Genomic DNA, 11296 nt, shown 5'->3' on the forward strand with positions numbered 1-11296 from the left:
GATCTTTCCAAGATTCCCCAAATTTTCATTCTGTTTCTCCATTTCTCCAGGCTTGGAGACTTTTAGCCAGCTGGTTTGGAAATCATCTGAGGGCACAGTGAGTATGGCCCTCAAAAGGGCTCCTTTATAAATTCTGAGGTTTTCTCAAAAATCCTTGAAAATAATGAGAGTCCTGGGAAAATCTTGTTTTGCTTTAGGTGGGGTCCTGCTGTTTTTTTTTTTTGTTTTTTTGTTTTTTTGTTTTTTTTTTTAATATTTTTAGTTGTAGATGGATACAATACCTTTATTTATTTATTTTTATGTGATGCTGAGGATTGAACCCAGTGCCTCACACATGCTAGGCAAGTGCTTTACCACTGAGTTACAACTCCAGCCTGATCCGGTGGTTTTTGATAATCCCTATAAGAGTATAGGAAGAGATGTGGATAGAGAACTTGTTTGGTAGATTTGGTCTGTTTAGAGTCACTATAATGTGGCTATTCTGAGTCATTTAGTAGTGACCTTGATACCACATTACTTTAAGAAAATAAACATGTAACAGTCAGGAAAATCCAGTCTGTATGGGACAGTTTTATTTGGCCAGGCAAGATGTTTGCCCTCTGGGAAGGTGGTATAGAGGTTGGTGGAGGGTAGTGTTTAGGGACAGAGTTATCCTGCAGAACATTCACAATTTGACTTTTAGGGATTTTGGAGTAATCCCTTTGAATTCTGACATGTTCTATGCTTGGTCTGCACAGTTCTTTATCAACAAGACGAAGATTGAGGACTTCCCTCGCTTCCCTCACCGGGGTTTGCTGTTGGATACTTCTCGACATTACCTGCCACTGTTTAGCATACTGGACACACTGGTACCCAGGCCTTAAGGCCTTTTTCATGCATAGAGTTCTGGGGCCATGGGGCAAGGGATATATGTAATTCTCCAAGCCCCTGGGGAAAATGTAGAAGATGACCTGCTCCAAGACTCAAAAAATAACCCGAGTGGTTTAAATCTATGCCACTGATTACTGTGGACCTATGTCAGGCTGTTTCCAGGGGTACAGTGAGGGTTTTGGGGAATTGGCTCCTCAGCCAGGCCCAGCTTACTTTAATTAGGGTGAGGTCATAGGAAAGATGTGTTTGAAGTCTCATCCGAGGAAGTTCTTAACTCTCTTCAGTTTAAGGTGGAGTCTTAGACAACAGTTACTCATCCAGCTTGTGGGTCTACCTTTTCCTTTGCTCCTCTGGTAGAACCCCAGGAGTTTACACGTAGTTCAGAAGCCTCAACCTCGAAACTCAACCTGAGTTTGAGGGCAACTAAATTCCTAGCAGCTCTCATGATTTGATAAACATTGGTCAGATAACCCAGTGCATATGGTAGGAAGAAGTGTAGATCTTAAGACTATTTGGTGACTTTTGGAAGATAACAGGCTACCATAGTAGTTACAGTGTTCTTCTCTATGTGGCCAGAATTTTTCTCTTTTGGCTGTCTTTGGATGTGTCCTGGGAAAAGAAGAAATGTGCTGGCCTTCTCTGCCAGGCCCCCTCTGATGGGGAGGTTTGATAAGCTATATAAGTCCTTCACTGCAAGCTGGGGCTGGTTGAGCCTTGTTGGGGTGTGTGGAGCAGCCTGCCAACTTGCCCAGTTTGAGGCTGAAATTGGAGAGGCTATGATGGATTCATGGTGTGTGCTCTGACCTACAGGATGTCATGGCATACAATAAATTCAATGTGTTCCACTGGCATATTGTAGATGACTCTTCCTTCCCATATGAGAGCATCACTTTTCCAGAGCTCACCAGAAAGGTATGTCTTGTCTCACTCACCTAAGCTTATAATAGGTTCCTGTCTGAGCCTGGCTGGAACCCCTGCTGGCAAGGACAATAGCTCTTTTCCTAACCAGCCACACCGACAGAGGAAAAGGACTGTAGCTTTGGAATCAGGACACTTGGATTCAAGTGCAGACTTTGCCATTAATTTGCTCCATGACCTTCAGGATCAAAATAATCTCCTGTCCTCATTTTCTTTTATTTATATTTATTCTGTTAAGTGGAAATAATCTCTACTTTGTTTATCTCACTGGCATTATGATGCTCAGATAAAACAGTACATGTGGTAATGTGGGAGATTATTATAAAGATACTTGAAGATAGTCTCTGATACCCAAGGGTTATGGCAAGTGTTCTGATATTTGGGGAGTACTAGAAGCATTTTGAGTATCTTCTACTCTGATAGCCTTCAGAAAATGAGATCTGAAGGGTACCTTGTATCTTCCAGGGGTCCTACAACCCTGTCACCCACATCTACACAGCACAGGATGTGAAGGAGGTAATTGAATATGCTCGGCTTCGGGGTATCCGTGTGCTGGTAGAATTTGACACTCCTGGCCACACTTTGTCCTGGGGACCAGGTAAGAATAATGTCTGGGATTGGAGGGAGTCTTCTGATGGTTCTTAGAGTAGGGATTCAGGGTGTTGGCTCTAGGATGTAGCATGTTCCACCTATGTACCTTGGAAGAATGTTTTCCAGAAACTTTTCCTACCTGGGAATTTAGATGAGAAGAACTTATTTTTGGACAAAGGAAGCCACTTTTTACTCTTAAAATACTGGCAGATTCATCTTAGATGCCCATGCAGATTTTTGTGAGGAATCTGATCCACAGGGTAGAATCTGATAGAAAGAAGCTTGGGGTGGCCTCCAGAGGTCAATCAGACAGCCACTACTCCTGCTTACCCTCTTTCTTCTATATACCTCCAGACCCTATTGAGAGTGCCCCAAACTAAAACCCAGAACTAGTTAAAGGAAGATTGAAAGAGGCTGCCACCTGGTCTCAACCACAGGTGGGGAAGCCTCTGGGCCAAGAGAAATGCCCCTTAGGAAGTATAGAATTCTGGGCGATGGCTGATCCCACAAAGAGGAGGAGATAGGAAAGATTGTGCCAAATTGGCTACATCAGGTTCTCTGTCCTTTACCGCTTAAGGCTACTTGAGGAGAGGGTCCTTTTGGAGCAAGGGTGAATTCTGCTGGAAGCAATGTGTCAGGGCAAGAGTGTATCCATTGACAGTTGGCTGGTTGTAACCCAGCCTGTCTCTGATTGTGGACATACTTATATTTCTTTGATTGTGACTGAAGAGGTGGTTACAGTTCCTGTGAATGCCTGTGTGTGATGTTTATGAACATGGGTGTCTCAGTTTATGAGACTTAATGTCCTTACATGTAGGACTGTACATGGGTCTTTTTCTTTTCTTTTGAGGCAGGGTCTCACTAAGTTGCCCAGGCCATTCTCAAACTTGTGATCCTCCTGCCTCAGTCTCCCAAGTATCTGAGATTATAAGCATGTGCCACTGTGCCTGGATGGGTCTGACATTTATGTGGGGTTCTCTGTTGACTTAGGTATCCCTGGGTTATTGACTCCTTGCTACTCTGAGTCTCAGCCCTCTGGCACCTTTGGACCAGTGAACCCCAGTCTCAACAATACCTATGAGTTCATGAGCTCATTCTTCCTGGAGATCAGCTCTGTCTTCCCAGATTTTTATCTTCACCTTGGAGGAGATGAGGTTGATTTCACCTGCTGGTATGAGCCCTTTGATCTTCGCACCCCGCCTGATGAATTGTTTACTCAGAGTAGAGGTCGGCCCTGCATAGCTGCCTGGGTCAGCTGCTGCTGCTCAGAGCCTAACCTCCAGGACAGCAGTCTGTCTCATCCGAGAGGCCCTACCTGACTTTGGCAGGGCTGTCAATGTGAACCGCTCTCTTCCTCTTTTTTTTTTCAGATCCTTGAGATATTTGTGGAATAAGTAGCTCCAAACTCAGAATTATCCTGGAAGAATCTAGTATAGAGAAAAATAATCCCCATTTACATAGGCTTGAAATAGTCTGATTGAAGAATAAAGAAACAGAATTCAAGATTAATAGATGACAGTGTCCAATTGATATTAAATCATAAAGTCCAAACCCTCAGATCTTGTGAGCTTAAAAGAGGCTGTGGGAGCTTCATCCAGAATTAGGCACTAGAGTTGGATCCAGGGAAATAGTTTGGCTTTGGGGGACATGAGGAATGGAAAATATTCCTGCAGAAGAACAATGTGAGCAAGCAGATGTTATGGGGCAAGGGATCTGCAGCAGGTGACAGACAGCAAGTCTTGGCTCCTGCTGGAACAGTAGCAGATAGGGAAGTCAGAATCCAGTGTGCTGGAGCTCCCAGCTGAGCCTTGGACCCTGAGTATGAATATGAATTCTGTTTGGGAGTTTGGATTTTTTAGACTCTTTAAGGTCCAAATTCATCCTTTATCAGTCTGTGTCAGCATCCCCTTCTCATAGCTTTGCTTGGTCACACTTTGCACATTTAGGACTTTTGAGATCCTCAGTGGTTTGGTTTTTTTAAAAGTGAAAAAAGGTAGTTGTAAGAGGCCAGGTCACTAATTGCCAGGCTGTAGGCTTTCAGGGTGGTGAAAGAATTAACTTTTTATTTTCTCTTGGGATTCAGGAAGTCCAACCCAGATATCCAAGCCTTCATGAAGAAGAAGGGCTTTGGCGATGACTTCAAGCAACTGGAGTCTTTCTACATCCAGACGTGAGGAAGGAAGGAGGGTGGGGTGTGTTTGGGGGTTACTGCGTATGGGGCCTCCACTTTCCACATAAGAGCTGGGCCCTGCTTGACAACTCTCTGGGCACCTGAAGGTTCACCATGTCCTATCTTCTGGTTTGGAGTGATTGGGAACCAGTCTTGGGGAAGATACCTTCCAGTCAGGGATGGGCCCCCTGGCTAGGCTCAAGCCCCAGAGTGTTGGCACACAGCTGAGCAGATATTTCTTGACACTTCTCTCATTCCCAGGCTGCTGGACATCGTCTCTGCTTATGGCAAGGGCTATGTGGTGTGGCAGGAGGTGTTTGATAATAAAGTAAAGGTGAGCCAGGGGCAGAGAAGAAAAGGAGCCTCTAATGACATCTCCCTCTGGTCTCCCTACTCCTCCCTTGCCTCTGCAGGGACTGATCCTCCAGTTTGGACAAAATTTTTAAAGTTCCAAGCACATGGGCCATCTCTCCTTCCTCCTCTAGAAAGACCTCACAGGTGTAAGCCCCAGGTTTAGGTGTCAGAATCATTGTCTTCCTGCACTGTAGACTAATCACTGGTTACTTAGGATTCCTGACTTGATGGGCTGGATTTTCCTTCCTGAATCAGAGACTAGGGTCTGGCATAGAGAACAGGACTGCTTTCTCCTTCATTATTGATCAGTAAGATCTCAGCCCTTGTCCTACCCCCAGAAACATCTGGAGACTCTTGGACATGGTGTCTCCTGAGCTCCACTGCTTGCCTCCCTCTGTGGCCAGACAGTATTACTATCTCTATATTGGGGAGGAGAGCAGCGGGGAGCTGTCTTAGGGTGCGTGGACTCCTTGGCTCTGCAGTGGGGTGTGAGCTCAGAAATATCCTTTGCTGCTGGGAAACAGAAGGCATACACATACATCCTTAGGCCTGGGTTGCTCGCCTAAGAAAGAGTTCAATGAAACTTCTTGGTTCTATGCCATTAATGCCCTTTGATCTTTTGCAACAGGTTCGGCCAGACACTATCATACAGGTATGGCAAGAAGAGTTACCAGTAGACTACATGAAGGAGATGGAACTGATCACTAAGGCTGGCTTCAGGGCCCTGCTTTCTGCCCCCTGGTACCTTAACCGTATAACCTATGGCCCTGACTGGAAGGACTTCTATAAAGTGGAGCCCCTGGGCTTTAAAGGTGAAAGCAGGGCATTATCCTTGATGACCAAAGAAGACTGGTCTGGGACTCAGGAGGGAGGCAGGAGCATCTGGGCTAGATATTTCAGGTTAAGAAATGAAATGGCCTGTTTGGGGAGAGGGCCACATTGGGACAGTGGTGGAAAAGGAAACCTAGAGTTATACCTCTCACTGGCTCTTTGTGGTTTCCCCTCAGGTACCCCTGAGCAGAAGGCTCTGGTGATTGGTGGAGAGGCCTGTATGTGGGGAGAGTATGTGGACAGTACAAACCTAGTCCCCAGGCTCTGGTAAGGGCTTTCTGGGAGATAATGGAAGGTTGGGCTTGAGGGCAGGGGCCCTCCTTTTCAGATTCAATTCCATTCCAGCCACTTCCACACTAATAACCCCCTGAGAGAGTGAGGGCATTGCATTATATTCTGTTTGCATGTAATACTTCCCACATATGACTTCCATATATGTCCCTCTAGCAACCCATTAGGTAATCACTACCCCTATCACCACTTCCCAAATACAGAGATAGGGATGCATGGAGAACATAGGTGAGTTGCTCAGGTTCCAAAATTGAGGGTCCATGATACCTATAAGATTCCCCTCTGCTATTTCCTCAGTAGCCTTACCAAGCATGGTCAGGTGTACTGAGTTTACATTTTCAGACCATCTGCTGTTGTCAGTACCAACTAATGATGCCTTTAAGGTTTACTCTTGTTTCCAATTCTTTGGGAGAGGGGGAACGCTGAATCACTATCCACATTTTAACAAAAAATGGAGCTGAGCCCTAGAACTTCCTTGGAGCCAGTCAGCCAGGCTCTCACTTGAAACAAGTTGTCTGTCACATTCTTTGGTCCTGAACTACTCTGTGACCTGAACAAAAGTTAGTAGGCTGTGTATCCAGCACGTTTCCAGGGAACACAGGTCTAATCTGCTACACGCCATCTTTCCTCCAGGCCCAGAGCAGGGGCTGTTGCCGAGAGGCTATGGAGCAAGAATTCGCTGACTGATGTGAAGTTTGCCTATCAACGTTTATCACACTTCCGCTGTGAATTGCTGAGGTAAGCAGGCTGTGGGTCCTTCCCAAAGTGGGTGAGGCAGATTCAGAGCTTGGAATCTCTTACTGAGAAGAACATAATGATAATAGCTAACACTTGTAGAGGCTTACTTTGTGGCAAGACAGTGTACCCTGACTCACTGGGTTTTTACCATTGTCCCTAAGATAGATAATTTTTTACCTCCATTTCAAAAATATATGATTGAGGGACTGAAGGTATAGTGTAGATCAGTGGCAGAGTGTTCACCTAGCATGCACAAGGCCCTGGGTTCCATCCCCAACACTGCAAAAATAAAGCAAGTAAATAAATAAAAATAGACAACTAAAGCACAGAGAAGTTAAGTACCTTGCCCATAGTCACTCAGAAGCAGGATTTGAACCAAATTGGCTTTTATGAGCTCTCATGATACCCATGTCTTGGGCCTTGTGAGAGTCATTTCTTGTCAGTCACTGACAAGTTTTGAGAACTGAGGGGACATAGCCTAGTGTAGAGCCAACTTTTGGGCTGAGAGTCAAACATCCTAGGATCTAAGACTCAACTGTCTGTAATATACTGGGTGACTTTGAGCAGGTTCCTTGCCATCTGTGAGCACGTTGTCCCTGAAAGAGATTGTCAGGGCTTCAAACTAGTGAGTCTAAAACCTAAGGACAGGAGTTCATGCCCAGTACCTGGACTGGACAGCACCTCAGGCCCCACCACCACTGCTTTAAGCATATTAGAATAGAACCAAGAATGGATGGTTAACCAAGAACATTGAGCACCTCTTAAGCATCTACCTTTTCCAAAGGGACTAAGTTATCTAGGACTGAGGTGCAAATACAGGCTGACTAGAAATAGGTGTTTACCAAATCACCAGGGTACCTATTCAGAATGCAGATTCTTGCCAACACTTTGTCCCACTCCAAGTGAGAATTTCTGGAAGTGAGATCCACAAGTAATTTTGGTATACAGCGACCATTTGAGATTCACTGAAATGGGGGGAAAAGAGGCTGTTGACTGTGGTGGAGGTGTTACTGGGGTCTAAGACTATGGGGCTCACCTTGTCATTTCTTCATGTCCTCTTGCAGGCGAGGTGTCCAGGCCCAGCCCCTCAACATAGGCTACTGTGAACAGGAGTTTGAGTAGACCTCAGCCAGCAGCCCCAGGCACCACGGAGGGTGCTGGCCCTAGGAGAGCAGTAGTGGGCCCGGCTTCCACTGCATCCTGGCCGGGGGAAAGAGCCCCTTGCCCACGTGCCCCTGTGCCTGGAGAGAAGGGGGCCAGTGCTGGCACTGGTGTTCAATAAAGAGTGATGTGGCATTTTTCTATATGGAATTTGGATTTCCTGTGTATAAATAAAAGAAAAAATGTGAATGACTCAAGGGTAAGGGAGCATCTAGGACTGGCCTCTTGAGAGCAATAGAGTTCAGCAGGTTGGGGTCAAGACCTGCCCTTGAAGGGTCCTATGGGTTGAGGGCTGGGAATGAAATCTGTGCCTTTCTACTGATCTGCTTAACCTGTGAGTTGTCACTGCACCCCCATCCTTAGCCTGGTCACTTCACTTCTGTGTCACACCTCCAAGATTGTAATATATGGGGCCTGAAGGAGATGTGGGCAGAAGCAAGGGCTCCAACCCTAGCCATACCCCTGGCTGACTCACACTTCCCTCTCCTGGAGCTGCTACTCTCCCTTGGGTTTCTTGCTACTTCAGTTTCATTTAACCACTATTTAATATTACGGAGCCCATATCGTAGTCCAAACACTTAGAAAAGTTACTGAATTTGAAGGATTTGTTCCTCAGAGGCCCTCATCAACTCTGAAATGATGTAGTTTCCAACTCCCTCCTTCCTATTTTTAGCCCATAGTACAGCCAATGCCACGAGAGCAAAGCCCCTGACCCTAAGAGGCAAGAAGATGGGCATGTGGCTCTGGAAGAAGGTCTTTGCACATGTGACCTGTTTTTCCTCTAGTTGTCTCACTATGGACCAGACTGCCCACTGGTTGTTTCATGTACAGAATGACAATGTAACCTGAAGGCTGGGGCAATGATGGGCAGAAATCCTTGAGATTTCTTTGGACGTATTAACTTCTTTTGCCTGGTCCTGGGCTGGGAAGACAATGGAGAAGTCCCAGGCATTTCTCTCAGAAAGCTTCCAGTGTGGTGGATACAGAAGCTCAGGGAAGGCTGAACTAAGAAGGAATCTGAGCACCACCCTTTAATTCCTCAGTCATGTTCTTTGTGGGGGGACCTGGTTGGAGGTAAGCTAGTTCTGACTCTTGTGCTGTTTCTGTAGGGACAGGGTGAGCAAGTTCTACTAACATAATTCTCTTGGGATTTTCACAGTTCAGCCTAGCCAAGTCCAGGTTCTAGCCTAGAGATCCTAAAGGAGCATCCTTACTGCTAATATTCAGAAAACTGTGGGGTGGTCCCAGACAAGGACCCTGTAGAAATGCTGCTACCCTTCAAGTGCCCCTGCTTCTCTCCTGGTTATAACTTTAGTGCTCCTGTTATTTGGAATAATGTTCAATAAAGTGAGCAGATACTATTTTGTCAGTTGTAAGTGAAGAAAGAAACAATGAAAATACTTGAGCTACAGCACAAAGTTTCTGGGCTTTCTTATTCTAATTATAAACATTTTCTTTATTGTTATATTTACTATTAAAAAAAATGTGTCATGGTCAAGATTGTCAGTGGGGGCAGGGGGCTGCTATTCCCCAACCTCCACTCATTGCTTCCATGAAGGTGTTTACCTGAAGATCATCGTCAGACCTTGAACTTTCCACATGTCAAAAACAGTGGTCCACAGAGAGCATCCAGTATGTTCAATGGCACAAAAATCAGTGTTTCCCCACCTCAACCTCTCTTCACCTGGGTTCATTTAATCACCCATCTGCACAGACCTAGAGTACTTGGGCCAGCTAGTGTTCTCTCTGCACCACCAGGGGGCAGGAAGTGCTCAGATGGTTCCTTGACTTTGGTCATCCTAGGAAGTATCCTCACCCAGCCGGCTGCTGCTCTCCTGACTCTACTAAGGAGACAGAGTGGGCCTAGAAGAACAAAGGAAGGGAGCAGATGGGAGACCATTTGGCCTCCCCTCTCCTTGGTAGGAGTTGAGGCTGTGTGCCATGTATCGTCCTTTCCAGGACTGATAGAGTGGTGTCACTGATGTCTTCAGGGGTATGTCAGTGGATTCCTGTAGGGATGGGTTATCAGAGTATCAGAATTTAGGGAGCACAGGTGTCACTGTAGCATTAGTGATACTCTGTCATTGCCCCCAGACTTCTAGGTCTGCAGGGGTATGAGGAAAACTGCAATGATACTGGGAAAGGGTGAAATGAAGGATTTACACTGAATTTATGTTTTATTAATGTAGAGGCACATTTCTGTGGCAACATTCCTAGCACTTTTAATGTTTAAAGAGTTTTAATAGCTTTGGCATGATTAATACAGGACATAAGTATGTGTCATTTTCTTACACTAAGAAGTAAGAATTAGGTGCTTTGTTTATTAAAATAATTCTGTATTTTTCTTATTAATAAATAAACTCTGAAAGGTTGAAAATTAGTATCCTATACTGTTATACAGTATAACATAAGTACATGTAAATGCATATTAACTCATTTCAATGAAATGTGTATTTGTTGAATTTCTTCATTACTATTCACTCTAAATGAATTTATATACATATGCTATATATATGTGTGTATACCTATATGTACATACATATAGGATATACATAACGCATACACATACCTTTTCATAATTGTCTTAGTTGTTTCTAAAAATCCTTTTTGAAGGGCTGGAGTTGGGGCTTAGTGGTGTAGAGTGCTTGCCTGGCATGTGTGAAGCCCTATGTTTGATCTTAGCACCACATATAAATAAGTAAACAAATACATAAAATAAAAGACATATTACAACTAAAAAAAAAATTTTAAAAAATCCTTTTTGAAGCAGTCCATGGGTATGTTTCTGATTTTTCAATCAAAATGTAAATAAATGACTTTTTTCCACAGTAATTACTGAGCTCTAATCACATCCCTGTTATGTCTTTCTTAATCCTGTAAATAGTCTTATTTTTAAATTATTTTAAAAGGCACAAACAGAAAAGTGTAAAGGATAAAATAATACATAGTATAACCACTGAACTCTCTCATATCTCAGTATCTTGTTTCTGGATTGTATTTTTAAAGAGATGAAGCCTACATATGTCCCCCTTCTCAGTCCTATTTCCTTCTTCCAAAATAACTCCTTTTCAGAATTAAATCTCATTTTCTCTAGAGTATCTGATACTTAGGTGTGATTTTTCTTCATTGTTAACAAATTCTTTATGGCTCACTTTATAGCAAATCAGAAAGGGAGGTTTGAAAGTCACTCAAAAAAGGATGTGTGAGAGAGGAGTCAGCTGCTGCCAGGCAGATGTGGGTGGGAAAGGGGTTCTCTGCTCTGCTGTGCTGGAGTATGTGAGTGAGAGAGCATGTGGCCAGGTATCTGGATGATTGTTATGAAAGAGGATCTTTGTACGAATTCAGAGAAAACTCTGCTTATGTTTATTCTGA

The 11296-nt window shown here is 44.3% G+C and overlaps 1 protein-coding gene across 2 annotated transcripts in view; it reads left to right on the forward strand.

Annotated features, from left to right (window-relative positions):
* Hexa (hexosaminidase subunit alpha) overlaps positions 1-8074 on the forward strand; it is a 25069-nt gene extending 16995 nt beyond the window's left edge. For both annotated transcript variants that reach the window (XM_047541163.1, XM_047541164.1), the window contains exons 4-14: positions 51-97; positions 738-848; positions 1681-1782; positions 2254-2386; positions 3370-3550; positions 4463-4549; positions 4811-4883; positions 5532-5715; positions 5911-6001; positions 6659-6763; positions 7828-8074. In XM_047541163.1, coding sequence (XP_047397119.1) covers positions 51-97; positions 738-848; positions 1681-1782; positions 2254-2386; positions 3370-3550; positions 4463-4549; positions 4811-4883; positions 5532-5715; positions 5911-6001; positions 6659-6763; positions 7828-7885 — 1172 coding nt within the window. In that variant the 3' untranslated portion in view covers positions 7886-8074. The remainder of the gene's footprint in view (positions 1-50; positions 98-737; positions 849-1680; positions 1783-2253; positions 2387-3369; positions 3551-4462; positions 4550-4810; positions 4884-5531; positions 5716-5910; positions 6002-6658; positions 6764-7827) is intronic.
* The last annotated feature ends 3222 nt before the right edge of the window (positions 8075-11296 follow it).

The sequence above is a fragment of the Sciurus carolinensis genome, chromosome 2 (genome assembly GCF_902686445.1).
Source record: "Sciurus carolinensis chromosome 2, mSciCar1.2, whole genome shotgun sequence".
NCBI classification, from domain to species: domain Eukaryota; kingdom Metazoa; phylum Chordata; class Mammalia; order Rodentia; family Sciuridae; genus Sciurus; species Sciurus carolinensis.